The sequence below is a fragment of the Rhinolophus ferrumequinum genome (assembly GCF_004115265.2).
Source record: "Rhinolophus ferrumequinum isolate MPI-CBG mRhiFer1 chromosome 5 unlocalized genomic scaffold, mRhiFer1_v1.p scaffold_110_arrow_ctg1, whole genome shotgun sequence".
Taxonomy (NCBI): Eukaryota; Metazoa; Chordata; class Mammalia; order Chiroptera; family Rhinolophidae; genus Rhinolophus; species Rhinolophus ferrumequinum.
In genome coordinates this window covers 2,834,523-2,862,002 of record NW_022680355.1, presented here as the reverse complement: position 1 = coordinate 2,862,002, position 27,480 = coordinate 2,834,523, and the positions used below count along the sequence as shown (strand labels likewise).

The 27,480-nt window shown below is 38.6% G+C and overlaps 1 protein-coding gene across 1 annotated transcript in view; it reads left to right on the top strand.

Annotated features, from left to right (window-relative positions):
• RSU1 (Ras suppressor protein 1) overlaps positions 1-27,480 on the top strand; it is a 170,971-nt gene that overhangs the window by 83,941 nt on the left and 59,550 nt on the right. The window contains 1 exon segment of the mRNA XM_033100801.1: positions 2,000-2,132. Coding sequence (XP_032956692.1) covers positions 2,000-2,132 — 133 coding nt within the window.

The window sequence follows — 27,480 nt, the reverse complement described above, 5'->3', positions numbered from 1 at the left end:
ACTCCCTCACAGACAGTGCCCTGTGAGCTGGTGCATTGTCATGATGCAAGAGCCATGAATTGTTGGCGAAAAGTTCAGGTCGTCTAACTTTTTCACGCAACCTTTTCAGTACTACCAAATAGTAAACTTGGTTAACTGTTTATCCAGTTGGTACAGATTCTTAATGAATAATCTTTCTGATATCAAAAAAAAGGTTAGCAACATCATTGCAACAAGTTCGTGAACTTAATTGTTAGACCTCGTATGTGCAACTGTTGGATTTTCATTTGCCCTAGGCAGTTTTCTAATTTGTGGTTTAGAGAATAAAGCCTGTTAGCTTCCCAAATGAAATAATATCTGACTAATGATGTTTAACCACTAAGATGAGGAAATTGACAATATTGATAATCTTGGAGAGAAATATATTTGCTTGTTTTTGTCCTTAACACCAACAGATTCTAAGTGGCTTTGGAAAGATCATGATGAATTACTCCCTCTTGATATTTGGTAACGTCAGTTTTCCTTAAAGACATTTTGTTAAATTGTAATCACTTTTATCTTGGTCTTTCTCCATTTTTTCTGAATAGTTATAATTTCATATAACAAAGAGAAGACAGATTGAGAGTATCAGTTCTTTTGTTTTAGGAAGGAATATTATATCATCATTCTAGCAAAAATATTCATTTATCTTTTCATTTCTAAAGCTCATATCAGCCTGGAAATGTTGTGCTTCGTGGTATACTTGCATCACAGACTGTGGTTTCATTATCCCGATTTATCAGTTGTGAAAAAATTGGCAGCAGAACATCAGAACAGGACAAATATGTTACTTTGGTTGAGTGCTAGGAAGAATAATTGCTGGGCGTCTGTGTTCAAAAAGCCTTGGACTGTTTTCCAGGAGTCTGAAATGGACTTCCACAGTAGGACTTTTTGGAAAAAGTCCTCAGTGTGTGCGGTGCCAAGTAAAACCACCTATCTGTCTCTGCCACTTAACTTCTCTGTCCCTGCCCTTGTCATAGGCAAGCATGTTATAGGACGTTCTCTCACACACTGCCTTTTCCATGCTTTAATATACCAAACAGGAACAAAAAAAAAAGAGTTGACTGACCATCAGCAGATGGTGACACTCACTGGGCCTTTGATGCTGCCGTCATCAACTCATCCTTGATGGATCTAGATTGACGTGTAACCTTGACATGTACCATGCTCCACCAGACATTATAGGAGCAAACGACATCGGGAGTCAGAGCCTTAGAGGGTCGTATCCCCACTCAGATATTTTCTGCTCGTGGACACAATGTTACTTAATTTCCCCAAGTTTCCATTTCTTCACCTATAAAGTGAAGTTGATAACTGGTCTTAGGGATTGCTGGAGAATCAAATGAGGAAATATTTTCAAAAAGATAGTTGGTAAGCTGATGAGGACAGTACAAAACGGTGTTTCTGTCATTACCACGTTAACGAGATTCATTGAGCGCTGATTCTGAGATGTGCTTATGGTAGTTGAGTAATGCAATTATAATTTTACTTGGGCAATATTTTTATCTTCCTTCACTCATATTGTTCTTTGGCTGATGGAGGACAGTGGTGATCGGGATGGGTCTAGATGAGATTGGACGAGCAGCGATGCCCAGTCAAGATAGATTTTCAGGAGGTTCTAATATTACCACTTCTCTCAGTCTTGGGCTGCATCGTTTTAGTCTCTGTAGCAAATACCTGGAAAAAGAAAGCATATGCTACATTCGTAACTCTCTTTCCAGGTTTACTTTCTTCCTTCCTCCTTCCCTTCACTATTCTCTTCCTCCTTTCTTCTTTCCTGTGTTCTTCATTTCTTGGATTAGGGTCTTATCACCAATTCCTTGTGTACCAGTGATGAATTGGTTAAGAAATTTTTTAAAAAATCAAATCAAATGACCCAAATGGTACTTAGAATTGCATTAGGGCTACTGGGCAGGACTTCTTACTCTTGATCTGTGTTGGATGAAATGACCTTTATCTTTTTTGTCCTCCATCTTTTCAGGAAACTTGGATCTGACTGGGCAGAAGCAAGTATTCAAAGCAGAGAATAATCCTTGGGTCACCCCGATTGCTGATCAGTTCCAGCTTGGTGTGTCCCATGTTTTTGAATATATCCGTTCTGAGACGTACAAATAGTAAGTGGACTATGGTTTTCTAAAGTAGTAGACTGTGGTTTTATAGTTTTGTGATTTTGCGTATTGTCACAAGTTTTGTGACATTGTCGTATTGGTGTCAATTAGTTCATAGCATTTTCAAATGTTTTGTTAATAACCATGTGTAGTAATTGTCTCTTATTTATAGATTATGGACATTGTCAAAGGGAATTTATACCAATTTTGTTTAGAAATTTTTAAGGTATTATATTAGTTGAATATTCATGGCACTAAGGAAATTCACCAGACACATTAAGATCAGAACATACTTTTTTTCTCCTTTGCAAAGAATAACAGCTGTTATGAGCAAAATTGTTAAGCAGTTTGTTTATAAAATGAGTAGAGGATACTGGGAACGCATCATTCTATTCTTTAAAAGCTTTTACTCTAGTGAGACGCTAATCTCTCTAAGAGAAAAAGGAAAGAGAAAAAGAGGAGGAGGAACCAGCTAGCTTAAGTCACAACATCAAAATCCTCAGCTCTTCACCTCAGGTCTAGGGCGACTGGGGAGCCGGCCCTGAAACCTACCTGCTCCCAGTGTTTCAGGGTTGGAAGGAATCCCACCACCCTCTCCTGCTCGGTTGTTTTATTTTCTGCTATCCTACCCCACCCCATATTGAGATGATCATTTATCTCATGCTTCAGTGGCCCCTAATGCTGAAATCTAGTAACCTCTAGTTGTAAGCAAATGCAAAAGACTTGGGGGAAAAAAAAATCCACAGTTGCGTTCCATCTGTTTTTGTGTTCATTACCAACATTTGAGAATTTAACATCCCAACTATTAGAAAAAAGTTAGAGGATCATTGAAGGTCATGTTCAGATAAGACTTTTTTTTCAGTATCAAAAAAATGCCCCACACGCAATAGGGCCCTTACCGAATCTATGCAGGGCTGGCACATCCTGCTGACTGACAGGGCCGGATTCTGCCCGTGAATGGCCAGCTGGGGTCCTGTAGCCTCCTTGCTGGACGCCATGCTCCTGGTCTTACATCTAGGGCTTGGGATGCTCATATGTCCATCTGACCGAATCACTGAGAGCATGAGTTGTAAAAAAAACAGTGGTATTAAAACTAAATAGGCTAGGGGCAGCCGGTTAGCTCAGTTGGTGAGAGCGCAGTGCTCTTAACAACAAGGTTGCTGGTTCGATCCCCATATGGGCCAGTGTGAGCTGCGCCCTCCACAACTAGATTGAAACAATTACTAGACTTGGAACTGATGGGTCCTGGAAAAACACGCTTAAATAAATAAAAGTTTTTAAAAAAACAACACCTAAATTGGCTAAAATTGCCGAAATGATAGCATGTCTTCATATGGAAAAGCAGCTTAAGTCATGGTTTAGATATTTTTAAAGATAATACATGACATTGACAACATATCTTAAAACTATCTTAAAGCGTAAAATGAGGGAATATAGGATGTGTGTTATTGTTTCATGAGTCGCATAGTTTTGTGCAATTATTATAGATATATAGTTTCTTTAAATATGAATATAGCTCAGCCTTGGAAATCAGTTTAGTCAATTAATGAAAATGTGTGAAAATATAATTGCAAATTAGCAAATTATTGTTCATTTGGTTCCTCTTAAATTGTTAATCATTGCTGTTAGCGATTTTGGACAGAGGTGTAATTTTTTGTTAGTAAATGGAAGGCTACTTAGAGCTTGGTTCGTAGGGAATTGTTTTAGAAAAAGCATTGTATATATTTTAACATACAGAAAAATACACAGACAAGCTTCTATTAATCTAGATTTGGGGGAGATACTCTGTTTATTATTCTGGTTAACCACTTTTTATGTTTACCATACATTAATTTATAATTTACAGAGCATTAGAATGTATGAAAGTGCTTCATATATTATGTGAATATATGGAGAATGTATTATAATATATGAAAGTGCTTCTAACTTGCACTTCTTTTTAAAAGATTGAGTTGTAAATTTATGAATTTTGTGTTACATCAGAGTTATTATTAGGCAATTAATCACCTTTATATGCTACTACAACTATTTCTATTTATTTGAACATAGTTAGGATTCTGGATGAACGAGAGGCACGTAGCTTTGATTGAGTTAATTGGTAGTTTATTTCAAAGGGAACATGTGACACACTGTTTTAATCAGTAACATATTTGGTGTCTGTGTTCCTATCCCTTATTGGCATCCTACATGTGGGTATCAGAGTACTAAGCAATTTGCCTACTAGCTTAACCTTTTTTGTGTTTGATTTCCTCGTGAAGTTATATTATCTTTTATACAGTTAAATCAACATTAAAAAGCTTAAGCAAGCATAAGAGAGGCATAGTCCCATTTCTAGGGGACCCATCTGTAACCTTGTCACTGCGTTTGGAGGAGCCTGTGTGAGCCTCTGCTGAACCTTGACGTGAACTCGAGGGCAGGGGCCTTTTGGAAGTCCCTTAGAGATCTTGTCTCCTTGGAAAGGAGAAGAATGCTGACCACTTCCTACATCTCATCCTTTCTGTTCTCCTCTCATTTTCCCATAATTATCGTTACTTCTTTATCAAACATACCAGCCAAAACAGGAACTATGAACTAAATAACAGAGTGAGACTGTTAGTCTTGTTAAAGAAATGCTTGTACAAAAATGCCACCATTATTGTTTCACAGATTTTTAAAATTTAAGGTCCTCTTTTATATGAATATATGTATATGTATACTTATATATTAGTTACACTGATTTTTAAAATTTAATTACTAATATGCACTGATTTTTAAAATTAGAGTTCCTTTTTTTATATGACGAGATATATATTAGTGTATCCTCATGTAACTAGAACCAACTTAATAGCTTAATTCTTTAATGATTTAAGCAGCCACTTCATAATTAGAGGACTTTTAATATCCTTCCTTCCCACCTATCTGAAAAAATATTCTAATTAGCAGGTACTTGGCTACTTATTAAAAGATATACATGTAGCGACTTTCAAGAAAGTAATGTATTCATCACACTCATATTAAAAAAAAATACATTTCACATTCAGTGCCTTATTCTTAGTTCTCTATTCTAACTCCTATAATTTCCAATTTTCACTTTTTTGTCTTTTTAATATAAACCACGTACACTTCCTCCAATAAAAAAAGTCCTTTTTTTCCTCTATAGATCTTTAGACTATCATGATAACATATTTTAATTTTGTTTTGGCCCTGAAAATACAGGTGAATCTCCGTTTTGTTTTGTTTTTTTCCCCTAACTAATTGACCGTTACCTAAATGAGAACAGTAAAGAACTTACCAGCATGTTTCATTTTCATTCACGTCTGCAGTGGACTTTCATAGTGACCTACGTGTTGTAAACACACCCTCAGGGGCCTTCTGAGTGTAGAGCAGCAACAGGCAGAGAAGATGGGCTATATCACTTCCAGGCTCTCATGGACTCCAAGAGAAGACGTGGACGTTGGACACAAAGCAGTGAAGTCAGTGTTTAGGAAGAATTAAAGTAGGCTGAGGTGATTTAACTTCATGACGATACGAACTTTTGCAGTTAAGCCGGAGGCAGTGTGGGTAGGTGTGGCTGGGAGGATGTTCACGCACAGTTCTTCAGGGGATGGTTCTTTTGAGCACATTTTGGGCAGTCATCGTGTCTTCCTCATCATTTCTCAAGTGGAGATTACCCTTTATCATTTATCATACCCTCAGCAATGGGAACGTACTGGCTGGTGTCATAGCATTGCCCATTCATTTCCAGTTATCTCCTCTGTTAAAGCAAAACAACTTCCTTGGTCGGGTGGTTGTGGACCAAATTCTACAAGCCCATGAGTGTTTCTGGGCTGTTGTTGAGCTAGTTATACAGTCACCTCTTCACTCATTATTTGATGGTCCTCATCTCCTTGTATGACCGCTTTTATTTCTGTGATGTGAAATGACGATAACATAGTCACTGTTTGTTAAGCTTCCAGAAGCTAGATTTTTTTTTTTTTTTCCCCAGGAGGAGAAGTCAAATTGGGGTTGGGATCCTTGACAAGATTCTTTGTGAAAGGGAGTAGCTCGCACTGTTCACATTTCTATCAAGGAAAGTGGATAGAAAGAGCAAGCCATTTTCAAAGCTGACAGGTTAACCCTTAACAAAAGAAGAGGTTTGACAAATGTTAGGCCGAAACTGAGTCGGTTGGAAGAGGCGTTGGGAAAGCAGGCTCCACGTGAAGGCTGTGATTTGCGAAGCATGGCAGCCCTAAAGCCTTGTTTCCAGGTGGCGTTGCTCAGTGGATGCTTTGTCATTCGTCCTGTTGTGTGACTTTCTTTCCTCTCTAGGGAAAGGTGTCACACGCATTTTTTGTTGTTGTTGTTTTAAATGAAGACTGGCCCTACTGTTACTCATGTTCACGGAAGCATTTTAACAATGCTTGGTGAATGGTGGGCAGTGATGAGGAAAATGTTGGCATTTTCTCTTCACTAGAAATCTCGCAAAATAAATCATCCTGTTTGATGTGTAGAGAAGGACACATTTATCTGCTGGTTATTGTTTCTCAAGTTGTTTAACTTGTAGAATGAAAATTAAGTAATTTTTTTTTTCCCTGTACTGCGGGCAAACCTATTAGAGGTTGTTATGGTGATTATGGACATAAACGGGCTTTATTAAACAACTCTTGTACCCTCTGAGTCAGTGGCCTAGAAGATCCTTACATGACAGATATATCTGGTCTACTAAAAAGGCTAGAGCGTTTAAAACTAATCGGCGATCCCATTCATCTTAAGACAGCCCTTTGCAGAAGGACTTTATGTCTGACAAAAACTGTAAAAACCTTATTATTTTTTTGTGAAGTGTAAATGGATGCACAGAGCTGGCAGATGGTTTTATAAATATCACAGGAGGGTGGAGGACAGGGTTAAACTCCCAGGACCTTTCTAGCAGTTGGTGAATTTTACGTAGTGACAGTCAGTATGCAGAAAAATACAGACTTTTTTTTGTTTTTTACTATATCTGAAAATAGCTCAGATTAAACCAGTGAAAACCAGTATTTCTTTATAGTAGCCATGAAAATGAAGAACCAATTCTCTTCCTAAAGCTTTTGACATAGAGATTGTTTTTATTTCAAAACGTTGACTGTCTTCTGTTCCTGGTAATTTATATTTCCTTTATAGAGACTATATACAAGTGTGTATACTATTTTGAGTTCTTTTTAAGGGAATAAATGTATTATCACATTTCTTCCATAATACAAAATATGATTCCAACTTTTGACATCTCTGGACCTATTTGCATGCAAATCTGTTGTGTTTAACTAGCCTTGCTAAGAAACATCTAAGAGGAAAGGTATATTTTGGGTAGTATTGTGTCACATCCCTTATCTCACTTTAAATGGTGAAATTACATAGTGTTCCTTTTTCTCTAGATAGTATGTTACCAGCATAGAGATGAAGAATGTTTATTTCATTACTGAATAGGTGTAAGTCAGGGTATGATATCAACTGTTGATCTTTGACTCAGTCATTCAACCATTTCTTGATGTGGCCATGAGCTATTCATTGCCTTGGTAAACTAACACCACCCCTCTTAAGGTAGCAGGAGGAAAATAGACTATTTGAGGAAGAGTACATACCAGTTTTCTCTCTCTCCCACATTTTTTGATGGATTGCTGAATATATTTTACATTTAAAAGGATTTTTGCTTTTCTGTTATTTAACTTGTTTAGCATTATTATTCAGATATACTTTACAGGTAATTAGTATTTTTCCTTCTCCTGGGTGCATTTTCATCATTTTTTCCATACGTCAAGTTTTGACAAGCCTTTGAAGTTTCACTTTTCTGTAATTTTATAGCTCATGCCGAATGGTTCCATTTTTTAAATGGAAGGTGCCATTTGACATTTCCAGTACACTTGGACTCAAGGAGAGTTACAATAGGGAACCTCCACCGCTTGACTCCCCCAAACCTATGAAGGTCAAAGGTGAACCCTGTTAGGGTCTAAAACCAGCTTCCAGAGGCTAGCCTAGTATTCCCAAAGACCTCTAGGCAACCTCATCTTATACATATTCTGGACTGTTTTCACTGTGATGTGCCTTAGACACAAGTCCAGATTTAGAAAACAGTCCCTCCCTTATCCACGTTCATTCTCTGGCCTTCTAACATGGTCACGCCCCAGGCACATAGCGCTGGTGGCCCTGCAGGGACCTAGTGGATCAGGCTGGATCCATGAGCGGGAGCTCTGTCAGTCTTGCTGCATTTTACTTCAGAGACTAGTGCATGTATCATTAAAGAGTTGTGCATACACTTAGAGGGAAAAGGGAAAACTAATACGCTGCTACAGCAAAGGGAGAAGAATGATGTCTATCCCGAACCTTGCAGAACAACAGGCTGTGACATATGACTTTGAAGAGCATGGTCTCTCCCTGTCTCTCTCTCCCATCCTCACTTGTGTGTTGACTGTCAGCATGGCTTTCAGCCTGTCTTGTATAGCCTCTAATGTACAGTCTGATACATTCCAGTATCAATTTAAGGTAAATAGACGAAAGGTCATTTGTCCCACTTGACAAGAGGAAAATAAACATAGGCCAGACCCAGTCCACACTCCAAAAAAAAAAAAAGGGGGGTCGAGTTACTTCCTCTTCCAGAGAAGCTATTTTGAGTTCCTTTTTTAGATGCTATTCACTTGATATAATCATATTGAACTATTGAATATTGACCTACTCAGTGAAATGAAATTGGTTAGCCATACATATTGATAACCTTTATTAACTCCCAGTAATCTTCCAGTTCAATGCTTGATGCTTTCTGTCCAGCTAAGATGAGTTATTGCCAGCATTTGCTGTTTTTATTTGAGAGATAAATTAATAACTGGCGCTTTTATAATCAAACAAAATTGTCTGTGATTTCTATTCTCTATGCAGTAATATCTTGTTTTATTACATGCTGACTTTTTATTGAGCCAGTTGGGCATTGTTGGAGAGTGGGCTTTTTCGTTGGTTTTTTTGTTTTGTTTTTCTTGTAATTTTTGGGCAGTTAAGGGTTCTTTTGTGTTGTCAGATATTTTGGGTTAAAATGTATAACATGATGAAAGGGGTTTTAAACAACTTTATCAGATAAAAAAACTGAAAAGTGAGTTATGTTCTCAGGCATTTGCTGATGCCCCAATTTATTCATTAAGCATTGAGGTAATAACTTTCCATTTTATTCTGTTGTGCTTGTACATTATTTTATATGTGATTTTTAAGACTCATGGTATAAAAAGTTTGTGAAGAAAATAGTGTTTTCCACTATAATAGTTAATTTTGAAATAGTCTCACTTGGAACATACACAATTACATCACCTTCAAAAATGTATGCACTTGTATTCTCTATCCAATTAGATGGTATTTGTTTAGGGAGTAAATAATTTGGTGTTGAGGTTTTGCTTATTTAACAGGGCAAGTATACTGAACACGCACTGTGGTGTTCCCCCACCCATCCCCCCGCACTGATAATTTAGTTTTGATTGGTTAAGCCACCCAGCAGAAATTTACTGTCTCACAGTGATAGAGGCTGGAGGTCTGAGTCAAGATGTTGGAAGGTTTAGTTTTCCTTGAGGGCTGTGAGGGAGGGATCTGTTCCAGGTCTCTCCCCCTATGTCTTCTCATCGTCTTCCCTGTGTGTGTCTCAGTTTCCCTTTGTTTATAAGGATAGCAGTAATATTGGATTAGGGCCCATCCTAATGATCTCTTTTTTACTTGATTACCCCTATAAAGACCAAATATGGTCGCCTTCTGAGATACTGGGGCTTAAAGATGAATTTTGCAGGGAGGACACAGTTCCAACCCACAACACTTTTGTTACTCAAATGCCCAGGAGTAACACGCACTTTTTTATCAGTTTGTTCCACCACCTTCTCTTTACTTTCTCCTGCCATCATCCCCACAATTTCCTCGGTAGACAAATTCTGTTTATTAGTGACCGTGTTTAAATGACTCTGTAAGGTTCGATCCATCCCCAGCCCCCCACGTCTCTCTTATGTGCTTGGCTTTCAGAGTTGTACGTTCTTCCAAAACATGCGAATTCACCGCTATTTCATTTTAGGGACACACAGGATAGGCTCTTGTTCCCAGCACAGGGGTCAGTGATTCTATTTCCAATCTTCTTTTAAGAATGGACCATGTTAAAACAGAAGCTGGTTGGAATTTGGAGGTCTCTTAGGAGTGGAAAACACCTAACAAAATCCCCTGCTTTGTCACATTTGTCTAGAGAGTTCAAGAAGGGAGGGTCGCATGGAACACCCACCATGGACCCCTCGTTTCTTTCACAAGAACCTTATGGAGAGAAGATGCAGCATGGAGAGCCCTTGTGCCTCCTGGCTGCTTCCTGTCACGGGACCCCACTAGTCGGCATGGCACCTTCTCCCCGTGGCTTTGCTGTCCTGAGCGGTACCTACCAGCATTTTGCCCTGTGAGATGTGGAGTCACGATTTCCTGTCTCAGGTTCCAGTAGCCACATCTGGAGCCCTTGTTATGTTTGTTTCTTTTCCTACCTTGTCTCAGGAGATCTCTGGCGCTGTAATGGGCAAGACTGAGGCTTCTAATAGCAGGGCGCAGGATTCTCAGCTCATGTCATTAGAGCAAGTTTGCTTCCCCAAAGCCATCAGCGGTGGAGAGCATGTGAGGCACCGTGGCGTAAAGACGCTTCGCTGTGAAGCTGTGAGGAAAACGAAGGGAAAAGAAAGACTGTTCTTAGAATTCTAGTCTTAGAGGGGCTTCCGGTCCCCGTTCTGTCAGTGGTAAGTGACCTGGTCATGTCCACTCTCAGCTGCCCCATCCTGAAAGCAAGAGGTTCAAGCCAGATCATCTCTGAGAGTCTCCCCAGCAGTGATTGCTAATTCTGAGTTCTTTATATTTCTGGGAAACATGTTTTATGGTATATATCAGTTCGTTAGTTTTTTAACTTAGTCTAATTCTTGAGTTTGCCCCCGATCTGGATTTACTTTATTGATTTTTTTTTTTAAGGGAGCAGGAGATGATGATGACCCTGAATATAAATTGTTACAGGAAAATGGATACAAGATAAAATTACGAAATCAACCTTTTTATTCTATATTTTATGGAATACCTAATATATGTTTGGCAGTAACTTATTCGTACACATGAATTCCTGACACTTTCGATTCTTCAGACTTATTAATCAGTGTAGTCAGCACCCGAGCAATTTTATGAGACTTACCAGTCATCAGAAATTTATTATCAGATAAATCAAAGAAACAACGAGCATCTTAATAGGGTTGAGAAAGTGGCATGTAAAGGATCGTTTAAAACTGTGCTTTTTGTTGGTCGTGTGTTATATTTACAGCCAGTACCAGAGAACTTACTCGTAATTTCATGCAGAGTCAACAGGGTGATAGTTATCTTCTTATGGAAAATCTTCTCTTGTTTTTCTCCAGTAGAATATGGCGTTGGGTCTGACTGTAAGACTGAGAATGCTAATTATACAGACGGTAGGAAACATCGTGTTCTAATGTTAAGCTCATAGCATTTATTTTAAAACAGTATATTTTCTTCAGAATTTTATTGCACTTGTCATCCAAAGTTAGGCATTACCAAGCTCAGGCCTTTCCTGTGGGACAGGATTGCTAGGCCCCTTTTATCATCTTTCTTCACAGCCTTTGCTTTTCTGCAGTAGCAATTTTAATACTAATGACTGTCAGTTACTGTGTGTTTACCACGTGGCTGACGTCGTGCTGAGCTCTTCTGGGTGCTATTCATCAGTTTGTAACTTGCTGTTTATTTCTGGGACTACTACTTATAATTGGGGGTGGGTAGGTAGGTAGGTACATGGCTTTTGTCCCTTAGGAGACCAGAATCTTTTTGAAAGCAGACTCATGATTCCTTCGTGACTGGGCTTTGCGTGTGGTATGCCCCCAGTGTCATAGCAAGGACCTACCAGTCTCACGCACAGGTGCCTCTGACAGGTTGTCCTGATTTCTGAAAGGGAAAACCTGGATGTTGCCATCCAGAATGGACCCGTTCCAGTTCTTTGTCTTTGCTGGTACCTGATGAATAAAACTCAGAGCATTAAAACACATTCTCAGTATGTAATTATGTCTTCACAACCGTCTTCCATGGTGTGTGGAGATCTCTTTGTGCCGCCTCGCTCTCATATTAGAAATGAAACAGTTCCTGAACTTCACAAATCAATAAATTAGGTGTGAAAGCGAGACCCTCAGCCTCTGCAGTCATCTTGTGTGCCTTTTTGTCCATCAAGGGAGTGTTTCAAGGGGTGTGCATGACTGTGTTTGTGGATGTTTGGAGCAGTTCTGAGGGGAGGCGCAGGAAGCTGGTGGTGCTGGTGGTTCTGTCCAGGGAAGGAAACTGGAACGCTAGAGGCACAAAGGGAGGGCGCATTGTCATTTTATCCTTTGGACCTGCTGAATGTTGTATTTTGTACATGTATCCTCTGATAGATTATTTAAAAACAAAAACAAAGACTAGTAACCAGTAGGGCCCATGAAGTTAAGAAGGAAGGAACAGACTGTCGCCATAATTGATTTTGTCCCCTTTCCATTTGTTTGCCTAGATTGAGTGGAACTCCTTTTTTAATCAGTCTCTCTTTAACCAGGTACCTCAAAAACCTTCCAGGTGATGTCACCTCTTAAAATGTGTTCTGAATCTTGGAAAGGGACTGTCTGAATGAAAGCTTGGGAGAAGGTTTCTCACTGAGCTCATGGATCTTTCCTATTCTTGGCTTAAGCATTGTGAAATCTTTCATTGTTTATAACACCTCTGAGATAACAGCAGGCCTCTTTTTATCCTTGGACAAATCTATAGTAATGGTTTTTCCTTCAGAATCCAAAGTGAAATAGGAAAAGGTGGTCATTCATAAAGAGCTAACAAAAGAGAACAAGGGGGAAAAAAACCAAAACCCAAAGAAGAAAAACCCAAAAAGAAGAAAATGTACTTTTTCGTTAGTTTCTTTACATAGGGGTATTTTCCCACCTAAGATTTTAAGTGATTGAAAAGTAAACTTTTCTATACTTGAAAGATCATGACAGTTTGAAAGAAGGAAGAATGGATTTTGGAAGAATTGACTGTGTGTTAGAGGATGAGATTGGGCTTCAGTGTCCTGCATATGAGACATGGATTTTTTTGGTTTTAATTCGTCTCTCTCGTTCAGTTTTTCTGGCTGTAATCTAAGATGACGTGTGTGTTTCAGACTGTTTATGTAAGATTATGAGCATTTTTAATCTGTTTTTGTGCATTCTCAACAGAAACTGCGTGAGTGGTGATCTTTTAATAGAATGTGTCTTGCAACTAGCAAACTTATTTTGGTACTAAATTGTAGATAACTCCTAAGAAATGTAAATTTTGTCAATAAAAGTTTTAAAATCTTGGAACTATATTTTTTAAGTTTTCTGAAGATGACTTCTGCTTTATTTTTATACGTTTGGCTAACAGGATAGGATAAGAAAAATACGGGTCATCAAGCTGATGTGAGTAAAAGTAATCTTAATTTTATACTGGAACATAGAAATGGGGAAAATGCTCCTTCCAGACCACTACGTGACTGCTTTGTTTTTACTGTGGTTAAAGTACTAAGTATCTTGTGCAACTTTTACTAGAAAACTTCAGAACATGCATAATGAGTTCATTCAGCTGCTCCCCGTACTCTCCTTCTCTCAGTTTCCTTCAGTTCATGTATTAACATCCAGATGGATTGGTGTGTGACACGAATGTCCTCAGTCACACTCGGGAGAGAGAACAGTCAGTGACTTCCGGTGTGGCCCAGGCCCTGGTGCGTTTCTTATAGTATTTATCTCCCGTGGTTTCATGATTCCATGAAATGTAGGTGTTCACCCAGCTTTCAGGTGAGAAAGCGAGAGTCGCAGATCAAGTAAAATGACCAGTGGTTTAGCCTAAGTGACGGAGCCAGGATCAGACTCCTTCCGTCCTGTTTAAAAGAACACTGCTGCATATTTTCTTTGTTGCTTTTAGCTAGTATCTAGAAGGAGAATGAGGGAACGCTGAGTTTACAGTGATGTCCTCAGTGAGCAGTCAGTGTATGGACTTCCGGGTGCCGACGTGATTCTTGAAGTTAGCTGATCCTAGACTTGAAAGCACAGGGAGCATCCAGGGGTCCCCAAACAGTACTCCTACTGCCTGCTTTTCGGACCCTGCCAGCCTATAATCCTGCATCTATCCTGATTCTGATTTAACGGCCTGTTACGCGGGTGGTTCAGGTCCGATCCATACAAATCCATTTTCCTGCCAGCTACACCCTCTAGTTCAATGGTTGTGTATTCATCCACCGAGGGCTACACGTTCATATGGTTTTGTAGGTGGGCTTCAGGCGCTTAGTGCATATCCAAGGATGTGACTTTTTTCTACCCTACTTTGTGTTGTTTATCTCTTTGGGCATCATTATAGAGGCCTGGCCCTTTTTAGCTCGTCTTACATTAGTGACCAGCGTCAGATGGGCTAGTCCCTCCCAATCTTTCTCCATGGTCTCGTCTTTGTGTCTGTTTTCTTATTAGCTCCAGACTGAGGTTTTTAATTTGTTTGCCCCAACAAAGAACGGACTCTTCTCCAAGGAGCCTTGGTTCTTTTAAGTGACAAATATAACAGCATTTGAATCCAGACTCTGAGGTTCAGAAGTGCATGTTTTACAAATAAGCATCAAGGGTAGAGTAGAGTGACATGAAGTCTGCTAGCCACTTGAGTGACAAAGCAGAAAAATTTTCTATATTCCTTGTATCTTTATTAAGTTTGTTTTGCCCTTACTGTATTACTGGAATTTATTATTAATTCAGTTCCCCCTTTGCCAGGTTGTACAGACTGAATCATTCACGTGTTTACATGACTAGTGATCCCACATTTGCACGTCTTCATTTTCTTCTCTTCCTGACCCTGGACTCAACTGTTCTAGAATCAGCTGCTAAGTGTATAAGTTCAGAAATCGTGTCACTGTCCCCAGAGCACTTGGAAAGAAAAAGAAATAGTAATCCCTTTCCAGTTTTTATACCAAAAGTGTGGGCCATTCAGGAATATAATGGTATAGATCACATGGTTTCTATTCATAGATAGAATCCTACTCGATTAATAGACCGTCACAACAAAGCAGGGGAAACGCACCAATGCGTTCTTTGGAGGTTTTGTCTATTATCTCTTTGTTTTCTTGGGTACAAACGTTTGCCTTTTTAACACAAATAGCTTTACTGTCATACTCAATTTCTTTCTGGTTTGCTCCTCCATCTCACCCAAGTTTCTGCTCAGATGGCATCAAAGCATTTCTGTATCGCTCTGTCTGAAAGCCCGTTACCCACCCCTGCCTGTAACTTGATCGTCCCTCTTGCACTTCTCTGCCCCCAGGACCAGGGACTTCCGTGTCCTCAGGAGCTTCACCTAGTGCCTGGCACTAGTCGGCCCTCACCATACTTGATAAATCAGAGTTGTTCTTTCAACTGTGTGTTGTGGCCTGTGGTTCAGACATGTCGCTAGACAAAATTTTTTTAAAAACCTTCCATCACACATTCATTACACATTTCTAATGTTTCCTTTTGCTTCTCGTGTCTTGAGTTGCTAAGACTTCATGGTATTATTAGTGCTGCTTCCATCACCATGAATGTTTCTGTGATGTTTCTAAGGCTTCAGCCTTCGCGAGCCAGCTATTTCCCTTTGAATCTAGTAGCTCCTTTTAGCTAGGGTTGGAAGGAACCTCCACGCATGGAATTTTAGAGGGTAACGCGGTAGAATGGTATTTGACCAGGAGTCAACCCAGTCACCTGTTTTGGGTTTTGATTTTGAGTCAGCCGGGCCTCAGTCCTCTGTGTGGGAGCTGGATGTGGCAGCTGAGCACCTCAGGATGCATGTGTGGCTTTTGTCTTCCATCTCGATGGTGTGAATGAGTCTATAAAAGGTGAATTGGCAGGCTTTGAAGTACAGCAGTTGCTTAGCAGCCAACCGAAAACGGGGGGGGGGGGGGGGGGGGGGGAAGGGGGGCGGCCGCGGGGCGAGGCAGCTCCGCCTCTCAGCCCTCAATGTAGATTTTGTGGACAAGTCAGCAAAACCATTGGGAGCCTGATCTCTGAACCCCAGACGCTAGATGCGAAAGGGCTAGATGCGAAAGGGCCTAAGGCATCACTGGGTGCTCACTCAGTCTTGGGGCACCAGGGCGCTCCTGATCCACAACAGGTTGTTTGTCCTTACTTGTCTCCTTCACCTGTGTCATTTGAAGTGCAGCCTGGCCTGTTGAACTAAGGACTGATGCCCAACAGAGGTGAGCAGTGATGGTGTGCTCAGTAAAGAAATCCTGGGCTTGTCTACACATAGAACCAGCCTGTCAAAAACACCCCTTCCAAATTTGATACTAAATTTTTTCACAGGTTGCATTAATTTTCTATATTTCACACAAAATTCTCCTAGTCAAATTTTTATGAACTGTGTTGAGGCCCAAAAGATGGCATTTTATGCATTTTTCCTAAGACGTGGAAAAGGTGTGGATTGGATTTAATTATGTGTACCCAGGAAAAAAAAGAGAGAGAGAGAGAGAGAGAGAGAGAGAGAGAGAGAGAGAGAGAGAGAGAGAGAGAGAATGTAGCTACATTATTTACATTATGCCACAATTCTTGCTTTTGAAAAACAACTCGAGCTGCCTCCTTTAAAAAAAGCACCGGAGACCATAAAGCAGCTGTGAGACCTGCTGCCAGTGTCACCCAGTGTCTGGTCGCAGAGCCTTGCCAAGGCCTGGCGGTGCGCGCTTCTACCAAGGGGACTTGGGGAACCTGGAGAAGCATTTCCATGGGCCAGAGGACTTAGAATACCCCCAAAGGAAATTGTGAAGTGTCCTTGGGGTGGGGAGGGTGGGACACAGGAAGAGAAGTGCTTAGCCTTGGAGAATAAGCTAGCTCCAGGACCCATGCAGGATTCCCTTCCATGATATTAAACCAACAAACTACTTGAGTTTCAATCCCACTATTACCTTTTGTTAGCTTTGCGACTGTGGGTCAATTATATTCTTTTTTAATGTAACATCTTCTTTGAAGAGCAGTTGACATACAATGAACTGCCTATTTAAGGCACACAACTTGATACATTTTGACCTATGTATACACTTGTAAAATTGTCACCAAAATCAAGGTAGTGAACATATTGTCATCCCCGAAAGCTTTCTGGTGCCTGTACATAAACCAGGTCCCTCCTTCATGACCCTCTTCTTCCTCCCCCACCCCCAGGCAACCACTGACTGACTTCCTAGCTGTACATTAGTTTGCACTTTGTAGAGTGTTGTATAACTGTAGACATACAGTATGTACTTCTAAAAAAGTTAGACTCCTTTCATTTAGCATAGTTATTTTGAGAGTCATCGTTACATCTTATCAATAATTCATTTCTTTCTATTATGGAGTAGTAGTCCATTGATGCCACAATTCATTTATCCACTTGCCTCTTGTTGGACTTTTGGGGTCTCCAGGTTGGGGCTATTAGGAATAAAGCTTCTATAAGCTTGTGTGTGAAGTCTTTGATTGGACAGGTACTATCATTGTAAATACCTAGGAATGCACTGGTGGGTCATATAGGAGGTATAAATTGACCTTCTTAAGTAATTGCCACCCCGTTTTCAAAATGGAGGTATAATTTTATATACCAACCAGCAGTGCATGAGTATTCCAGGTCCCTCATCTTCTTAGTTTTGTTAAATTTTATTTGTTATAATATCTTCTCATTGTAGTTTTAATTCACATTTATCTGACAAGTAATGATGTTGAGCTTTTGCCATCCCTATATCTTTAGTGAAATTTGTGTTCAAATCTATCAGCTTTTTAATTGAATAATATATTTTCTTATTGAGATTTTTTATATGTTCTATTTACAAATCCTTTATTAGATGTATGCTTTGTAAAGCTTTTCTCCCTTTCTGTAATTTGTCTTTTCATTCTCTTATTAGTGTCTTTTGAAGAATAAAACTTTTTAATTTTGTTAAAAGTCCATTTTTTATTGAATATATTGGGGTGACAGTGGTTAAGAAAATTACATAGATTTCAAGTGTACAGTTCTAAATACATCTGTGTATTGCAATGTGTGTTCACCACCCGGAGTCATTTCTCCTTCTGTCACCATATATTTGACTTCCTTTACCCTTTTCTACCCACCCTTTCCTTCTAGTAACCACTATACTGTTGTCTGTGTCTATGAGTTTTTGTTTGTTTTGACTTATTCTTTTGTTGCTTTCAGTTTTATATTCCACATGTGAGTGAAATCATACGGTTCTCGAATTTTTCCTTCTGATGTAATTCACTTAGCATAATATTCTCAAAATCATCTATTGTCACAAATGGCAGTATTTCATCATTTCTTATGGCTGAGTAATATGCCATTGCATATATGTACCACGTCTTCTTTATCCAATCATCTATCAAAGGACATGTTAAATTCCATTTTACCAAGTTGTTCTTTTATGGATTGTGCTTTTGGTGTCAATTTTAAGTATTCTTTGCCTTGTTCAAGTTTTTATGATTTTCTTCTGTGTGCTGGTCTAGAAGCTTTATAGCTTTGGGTTTTGCATTTAGGTCTGTGATGCATTTTGAGTTAATCTTTGTATATGATGTAAGGTATGGTCAAAGTTTATATTTTTGCTTATGGGTATCCAATTATTTTTGTACCATTTGGCTGTAGGTTGGTTGATACTGTTGTTTACGTTTTCTGTATCCTTAGTGATTTTCTGTCTATTTGTTTTAGCAATTATTGAGAGAGGTATTGCAATCTCAGACTATAATTATGAATTTATCTAGTTCTTTTTTCAATTCCATTGGTTTTTGCTTCACATTTTGAAGCTCTGTAATTATATCCATAAATATTTTGGATTGTTTATGTCCTCTTTATTAATTGACCCTTTCTTGATTTTGAAGTGAAATCGCCTAACTCTATATAGCAATTTTTTGTCCAGAAATCTTCTTTGTCATATATTAATATAGCCACCCCATCTTTATTTGGATTAATGGTAGTATGGTATATCATTTTTTATTCTTTTAACCTCTTTGTATCTAAATAGTTAAAGTGGGTTTCTTACAGGCAGCATATAATTTGGTCTTGCTTTTTCATCTCCTCTGACAATCTCTATCTTTTAATTGGCGTATTTTGACCATTTACGTTCGATGTGAATAGTCATATACATGGGTTTGAATCTATCCCTTTAAACAATTTTTTTTTCCTATTTGTTCCTTCTGTTCTTTTCTTTTTCTTCTTTGGTACGTTTTAGTTTGTGTTACTTTTTAGGACAGTATTTTATCTCTTTGGTTGGCTTGTTAGCTGTCATCTTTTATTCTTTAATTTTAGTGTATGCTTTGGTGTTTATAGTTTATATTTTTGACACTTCACAGTGATGTTATACCACTGATGTTATACCACTTCATATATAGTGTAGGAACCTTAAAATAATGTACTTGTGTTTCTCATCTCCAGGGTTTCATGCTTCTATTGTTATACATTTTCTTTTACTAATGTGGTAAAGTCCATATTACATTTTTATTATTTTTGTTTTAACAGTGAAAGATCTTTACTAGAGATATAAATAAAAATAAAGCATTTTACGCGTATATATTTTGTTATGTATTTACCACTTTTAGTGCTCATCATTTCTTTGTGTAGATCCATATTTCTGTCTAGTAAAATTTTTCTTATACCAGAAGGGCTTCCTTTAACTTTTCTTGTAATGTAGCACTGCCATGTATGAATTCTTTCTGATTTTATGTATCTCCAAAACTCTTTATCCCACCTCTATTTTTAAAAGAAATTTTTACTGGATATAGAACTTTGGATAGACAGTTTTTGTCTTTCAGTATTTTAAAGGTTTTGTTGTACTCTCTTCTTTCCACTGTTCCTGACGAGAAATCTGCTGTATCTTTATCTTTGTTCCTCTGTTTATAACCCTTTCCCCACTGTGGCTGCTTTTAAGATTTTCTCTTTACCACGTGTTTTCAGCATTTAATTTAATGTGCTTTAGTGTAGTTTTCCTCATATTTTTTTGGTGCTTGGTGTTTGTTGAACTTCTTGGATACATGGATCTAAAGTTTTCATCAAATCTGAAAATTTTCAGACATTATTCCTCCAAATATTTTTTTCTGCTCTCTCCCCACCCTCTTCCCATCTCTCTTTCGGGACTCTATTTATGCATGTTTAGCCTCTTGTAATTCCACAGTTCACTTATTGTTTACTTATTTGTTTAATCTTGTTTTCTCTGAGTTTCATTTTAAATTATTTCCTGTCCCTTTTTCTTAAAATTCATTAATCTTTTTTATCGCATATATTATAGTTTTCATCTCTTGTAATTATTTTGGGCCTCTTTTATGTAATCTAAAAGTCAGATTACTGATTAACTCTAGAGGAAAGAGAGGAGATTTCAAGGAGAATGGCTCCATCTCATTTTCGTTAGTATCCTAGGTGATGGTTACCTGCCATTTGTTTTTAAACTCAATGTTAGTTAAATGAACATATATTTTTAATGCCCTTTTTGGTAATAGTTATATTTTCACAGTTTAAAAAATGTTTTAAATGACTTGAAAATACAGAGGTTTGGTTGTATGTTTTATTGGATTAAACTCCAGTGACAAAAAGGACTGCAGAAAATAGCTGTTTTCAGATGTTATGACTGATAACATTTTTATTGTTTTTGAAATGATGGCATATATATTTTACTATAAACCAGATGAGTAATTATGTTGGTATCATTGGGGACTAAAATTTTCCGCGAAAGAAAAAAATGAAAAAAAATTAAAGAGGTTCATTAAATCTTAAAATTCGAGATTTGAATTTGAAAAACATTAAGGTTTTGTGATGTGTATTTTTCCTTTAAAAAAAAAAAAAAATTTTTTTGGTTCTGCACCAAAGAGGCCTAGAAAAAAGTGACCGACGCAGTAGCAGTGAGTAGCCCTCGTTCCTGGATCATTTCTTGTCAGTACTATTTCCCACTAAGAGAACGTTGAGATCTTTAGGAAAGTGGCTGAATCCAAGTGTGTGTCAGGATCCTGAACTATGTTGCCAATCCGGAAAGCAAGTAGGCTGTAAAGACTGTGCCCAGCTACCCAGGGAGCCGAGTTTACACAAGGTCCACTGGCCAAAAATGGGACACTTGGTGGTGATCAGTAAGAATAATAACTACAACGTTAAAACACTTTTTAAAACACTTCCAATAATATGCTCTTAGAAAATCTGATTTAAACAAACAAGGTGTAAAAAATTTTGGGGGGCGATCATTAGGAAACTTGACTATTGGATGTTTGATGATTTTAAGGAATTATTAATTTTTTTATGTGTGATAATTGTTTGTGGCTATATACTTACGTGTTTTGGGATATGAACTAATACAATTTCTGGGATTCGCTTCAGAATAAGCTAGTGGAGTCGGGGTAGGGGAGAGACAGGGAGAAATGAACATAAATGAAACAAGACATGCCCTGAATAGGTAATTTTGAACGCTGATGATGGGTGAATGGGGACTTATATTGTTCTCTTGACTTGTGTATGGGTAGAAGTTTCCCCCAAAAAATTGAAAATACTTTAAATACAATGAAAAAATTAATAGTACCTCTATCATAGAATTGTGAGGAAAATGTGTAAAGTTATCGCATTACTTGACCTTAAAAAAGTAAATAAAAAAGCTCAGATCCCATGTGTTCCACCCATTTCTCCTAAAAGATTCTTTCATTTCAGTGCAGCGCAGATAGTCTCTGCAGAGCTCTCCATGGTGCTGACCCAGGGCTCACTAGAAGAAAGGGGAGGAGGCAGGGCAGGGTCATGAAAGATCAGTTTGGTCTTCTATACACTGGATTCGAGGTTTCTGGATACTATTGGATGGAGAGATAGCTAACAGAGAAGAGGTTTGATGGGCCTAGAATTTAGGAAGCCCGTTCAGGCTGAAGGTAGAGTTCATCTTCCTTTTGGCTAAGTTCTCCCAGGGCCCCAGCTTTGACTTTAGTTACCCACCTGCCAACCCCTTATTGGTGTGCAGCCTAAGACTTGCAGCAACAGACTATTCTACTGCTAGGCCTTGTGCTTTGACCAAGTAAGATTTCAGCTAATCAATTCATGTCTATGTGGATGCATTGCTAGCAGATAGGCGGAATTTGTCAGCGATTGAGTGCCCATATTTTGGATCTTATAATGGAATGAACAATAGTCCAGTTATGTATCAAACACAGGGAATGTTGGATGGTCTCTTATCCTTTTAGGTAACAAGTCAAATCTATTAGCGCCTGTGCTTTCCTATTTAATTTAAAATATATCACAAATGTCCAACTTCGCTGGTCTTCAGCATAAGTAGTAGACAGCAAATATTCACCTGGTCAGCTTTAGAAAATAATTTATTGGCTCATACTGCACAGGTCTGAATAGAAAGTGCTTTATGCACATCTTAGTTTTATTATTTAAAATTTTGACCCAGAAACTATTGTGATTAGGCTATCCTTTTTTGGGACCTTTCTCGTCAGTGTGTGAGCTAATATGTACTGGGCATTATTAAATACCAACACTTTTGCCTTGTTCCGATGCGGGGTATATAAGCAAGAATGAGGAAGAGAAGATGAAGCAATGGTGGCTATTGTGGAGATGGTCACTGTTAGGAAGAGGGAGTCTTCTCTTTGATGAGCTGAGAAGACATTGGCTCCCCCCCACCCCCCAGGAAAGTAGCCAAAAAGATCAGCAGCTTGTAGAAATTCCAAAATGGAAGTTAATGAGAAATGGTTAAAAAGCACTGTAGTGCTTTAAAAAACAAACAAAACAAAACAAACAAAAAACACCAATAAAATGTGAATTTCCAAAAGACACTGCAAGAGAACTTGCAGCGCTGTTTTAGAGCGAGGCAGGCCTGGATTTGAATCACAGCTCTACAGTCTGGGTGGCCACGTTATGTCAATGCTCGGAAGCTGTTTGCCCTTCTGTAACATGTGAAGAGCTGCAGGCTGATGGGCCACACTCAGAGTAACCGTGGCCTAGCGTTTGGTTGTTGAAAATAAGCTCTGACAGCACCAGCATCTCCCAATTCTGAATTTCATGTCAATATGAATCTTAAATAGCAGAAATTTCCAAATGCTTCCTGTTGACAAGAGGTTGAAGTAAGGAAGCTTGAACTCCTACAGAAAGCAGTACACAGGATTGTGGAAGGAAAAGCTTGTGCCTCTCAGCTAGCTGACGTGTCTTATGGCCATAAGAATGTAGCAGCAGCTTCCTTAATTTAAACATGTATCTAGCCATCTTTGTATACAACAGTCCCTTCGCTAGAACACCATTGCCTGGAATCATGCCAACGAAACGGAAAATGGACATTGCAGTTGGGGAGATGTAAACCACCTTCAAAGACAGAAAATGAGGTCACTGCAGTATGACTCCTTTTATTTACAGATGTAGGAAAGTCAATAATGAGGGAGATCAGAGCAAGGGGAGTAGAAAGGAGATCAAATGAGAATGTTCTTAAATGTTGCCTCTCAGGACCTTTTTGGCTGCATTTAGAACCAGGGAAAAGAGTAAAATATATTCAGTTAGTCTATTTCAAATGCTTTATTTTATTGTGTCCAAATTTCATAGGATTATAAAGATCATGAAACCATAGAAATAGCCTAATTTTCCTCCTTGTTTTCCAGATGATGAAATTGAATCCCCAAATGGTTAAGTGATCTAAGATAAACTAGCTAGTTAATATATTTTGCTCATAGAACCTCTCAAATGCTTTTACTTCTGTCAGAAACACTTACCTTACCCAACACCTGTCCAGCCCCGTTGCTTGGTTAATTCCCACTGTTCTGCAGATTTTAAGTCATTTATCACTTTCTCTGAGGAATCTAACCTTACCACTACCCGTACCCCTCATCAAGGTCAAATAATTGTAATAGCAGAAAACAGCCACAGCTGTCCATTCAGCACTGATTGTTTAATCATAACAACTGTATGAGGTAGGTACTATTTACCCCCATTTTACAGAAGGAAACTGAGATACAAGATGCAAGTTCAATAACTTGCTCAGGGTTACAGTTAATACATAGAAGTGCCAGAATTCAAACCGAGGCAGTCTTCCTGCAAAATCTGAGCTCAACTCACCATACTGTTCCACCACTTATCTGTTATCAGGATACTTTGTATCTCTATCAGCAGGTAGTGCTCTTAATGTTGTATTTATCTGTGTGGTTATGTAATGCATTACTTCCTACTAGATTTAACCTTCAGGAGGGCTCAGATCACATATCTTTTAATTCATCATTTTTGCTTATCTCCTAAGTGCATACATTTTCATATGTAAAATGGAGTTAGTAGTAGTCCATTTTATAGTACTATTTGTTCTAATCGCATTGTACTGAAGCACCACTGCACAGAGTACTGTGATACAGTTGCACTGTCCTGAGAACTAAGTGAGAAAATGTGCACAAAGTGATCACTAGTTCACATCACTTTGTGAGTACTCAGTAACTGCAAGTTATAATTGTAATAAACAAGCTTGGAGGTAACTTAACTTAAGATCACAAGATAGAATCTGAACTGAAGTGTTCATAGCTCTTAACTTTCATTCCCTACTTCTTTTTGTACCTGTGATGAACATAGAAAAGTGAATCTTAGAAAATATTGCTTTCCAGAGCTGGTTTCTTAACTAAATAGGCAGCTGAAGTATAAGTGTCATCCTTAGCAAGTGTTGGTTTCATCCTTGAGACAAGAGAGATCAGAGACTTTAGATCCAATGGTGGGTAACAGGACACCTTCTGACGCTGTCTCCAGAGCATAGGCCATTTAGAAAGGCCAAAGTACGTATTTTCAAATCAACACATTATTTGAGAGATGTTGTTACGTCCTCATTCAGTTACAGTAAATGAGTCCTTGCTTCTGTAACTTTTCTTTGGTCTTTTAGATGTATTTGTTTCTGCATATATTTCATGTCTTCTTGTATATATTTTGTGTGGTTCGGGTAGGATTTATTATTTCAAATCATATCCTTGAAGTTAGTTCAGCAGTGTTATCTTGAGGATATGGAGATGCATTGGGCAAGTGATCGGGGCAATGTATTCTGGTATGTAGAACCCAATTGTAGAATAAAAATTGAGCTACAAAATTATCTATACAGTAGTCACAGATACATGGTGAAGAGATCAAAATTAATATTAAACAGCACAAGAAAAAAACAGATATTCTAGAATTAAAAATAGTAGTATTCATGGAAGTGACGATTAATTATTTAATTCCAAGGACAGACACATTATAGGCTAAAAATATATTTCAGGTTCACAATCTACTAGCTATTTGATGGGGCAGAATACCAGCTTTGCATTTTTATTGAAATTATTCATAACTGTGTAGCTTCCTAGATGAACTGTTGAGTTCTTATTCCTTGATCCCCAATATATTATCTTGTCCATTCCATCATGGCACTGTAAAAGAAATTTGTCTAAATTTTGCATAGTGACCCATAGAATCTTTTCAGTATCAGCACCTCCTAAATACATATTTTATCATTTCCATTTCGCCTAAGATGATCTTTTGCATAGGTTTATAAGAAATCATCTATCTATAGAAAAAAATTAGTTGGTTTTTTTTTTAGGGAATACATTTTAAACTGAAATCTTTATCCAATAGAATAAGTTATAAATCATTAATATTTAGGTATAAAAATATTCCTGTTACCTAAAATTTTGGACAAGGTATGAATTCTTTGGAATAGTAGAAAATAGTGGAAGTTCGTGAACTTCATAAGGATTTTACAGAGAACTGTTTGCTTTCGGTATTTTTGAGTGTTTAGCGTGGTGCTGGATGGTCAGTCAGTGTATCGGTGTGCTTGGCATGGTGAGTTCTAGAACCAGACTGCCTTCAGTTCATACCTTAAGTTCACCACTTATTACTGATTTTATTTAACTTTTTGAACATCTATGATCTCATCTGTAAAATTGAATGATAATGTCTACCTTAGAGGGCTGTTAGGGAAGATTCTATGAGATAAAGCACAGAGAGTACTTAGAACTGAGTCAGGCACATAGTTAGCATTCAATAAAGACCAGGTGCTGTAAGTGTTAGTAATAGTAATAGAGTATCATGGAATGCCACAGAAAGTGTGGGCTGGGGTTTTAGCAACAATATACAGTGAAGAGATGTTTCTCTCCAGTAACATGTCTGTAAACTGGTAAAAACTTAGGTGGTGTTAAGAAAGAAGAATAGATTCAACTTCTTAAACTAGAATACTAATTATGATTCCTAGAATTCATAGAAATCTTAGCTAATCTAGATGAAGGTCGTCTCTCTTTGCATGGGTGGAAAGTGCAGTGCCAGAAGATGAAGTGACCTCCCAGGAATGCCCAGCCAGGACGGCAGACTCTAACTCCTGTCCCCTGGTTCAGAGTCTAGTTCTCCATCTATTTTAAAGCACTGACGTAACAGCAGGACACAGTCATTGAACCTTCCCCGATGTCATTGTTTTAAAGTATGTGACATCTCATCCTGTGTGTGACACTTCTTTGCTCCTCTTGGTTTGGTGTCCTGTGATTATTTGTCCTCGAGAAATATATTTTCATATACACAAGCGTCATGCAGAAAGTGATTCACTCAGTGAGTACGGGCAGCTCTGAATGCCTCAGTAGGACGATACCGTGTTTTCCCGAAAATAATACCAGGTCTTACATTAATTTCTGCTCCAAAAGACACATTAGGGCTTATGTTCAGGGGATGTCCTCCTGAAGAATCATGCTGGGGCTTATTTTCCAGTTAGGTCTTATATTCGGGGAAATACGGTAGCTCTGGGCAGGGATACAGAAAGGGGACATTCTCAGTTGTCTAGAATTTGCCTCAAGATCTCAGAAACTTCGAAAACTAAAATGAAGCTTTTCTTCCTTATGAAACACAGCCATGTGTTCAAGGCGATGCGTTAGGTGCTTCTGAGAAGCTAGATTTTAGTGGGTTCTATAAAATAAAGGAAAGGTCAGTGTTGGACCATCAACAGTGTTCCTGGAGGCATATCAACCCCCCGTTTCTTTCTGACTTCTGGAGTGTAGAGTAATTGAACTGCTCTTCTTTAAAAGTGGCCATGACCCATCACTCCCCCAGAATGACCCCACGGCCACCTGGGCACTCTCTTTCTTGGAGGTACTCACCCCTCGCCTCTGGGTCCAGCTTTTCACCAGAGGGGCAATGACAAGAGGCGATTTCACTTCATTCACAGCCTGGGCCTGGGAACTTCCCTTCGGGCGGGGCTTCACTTTCGTATGTGTGGTTCAAGTGAAAAGATTGTCGTCACACCAATTTGTGCGGTGTGCTGAGTAGAGTCCTTGTGTATTTTCCTGGATACTATGTGTGAAACCAAGGGAGACCACTGGGTGACCTTTGCATACTGACGACACAGGTCGTTGTTCTGCTCGGCAAGTGGCGATTTTTGTGACCTTTCCGGTTGTCAGCACAGGCTCCCTGC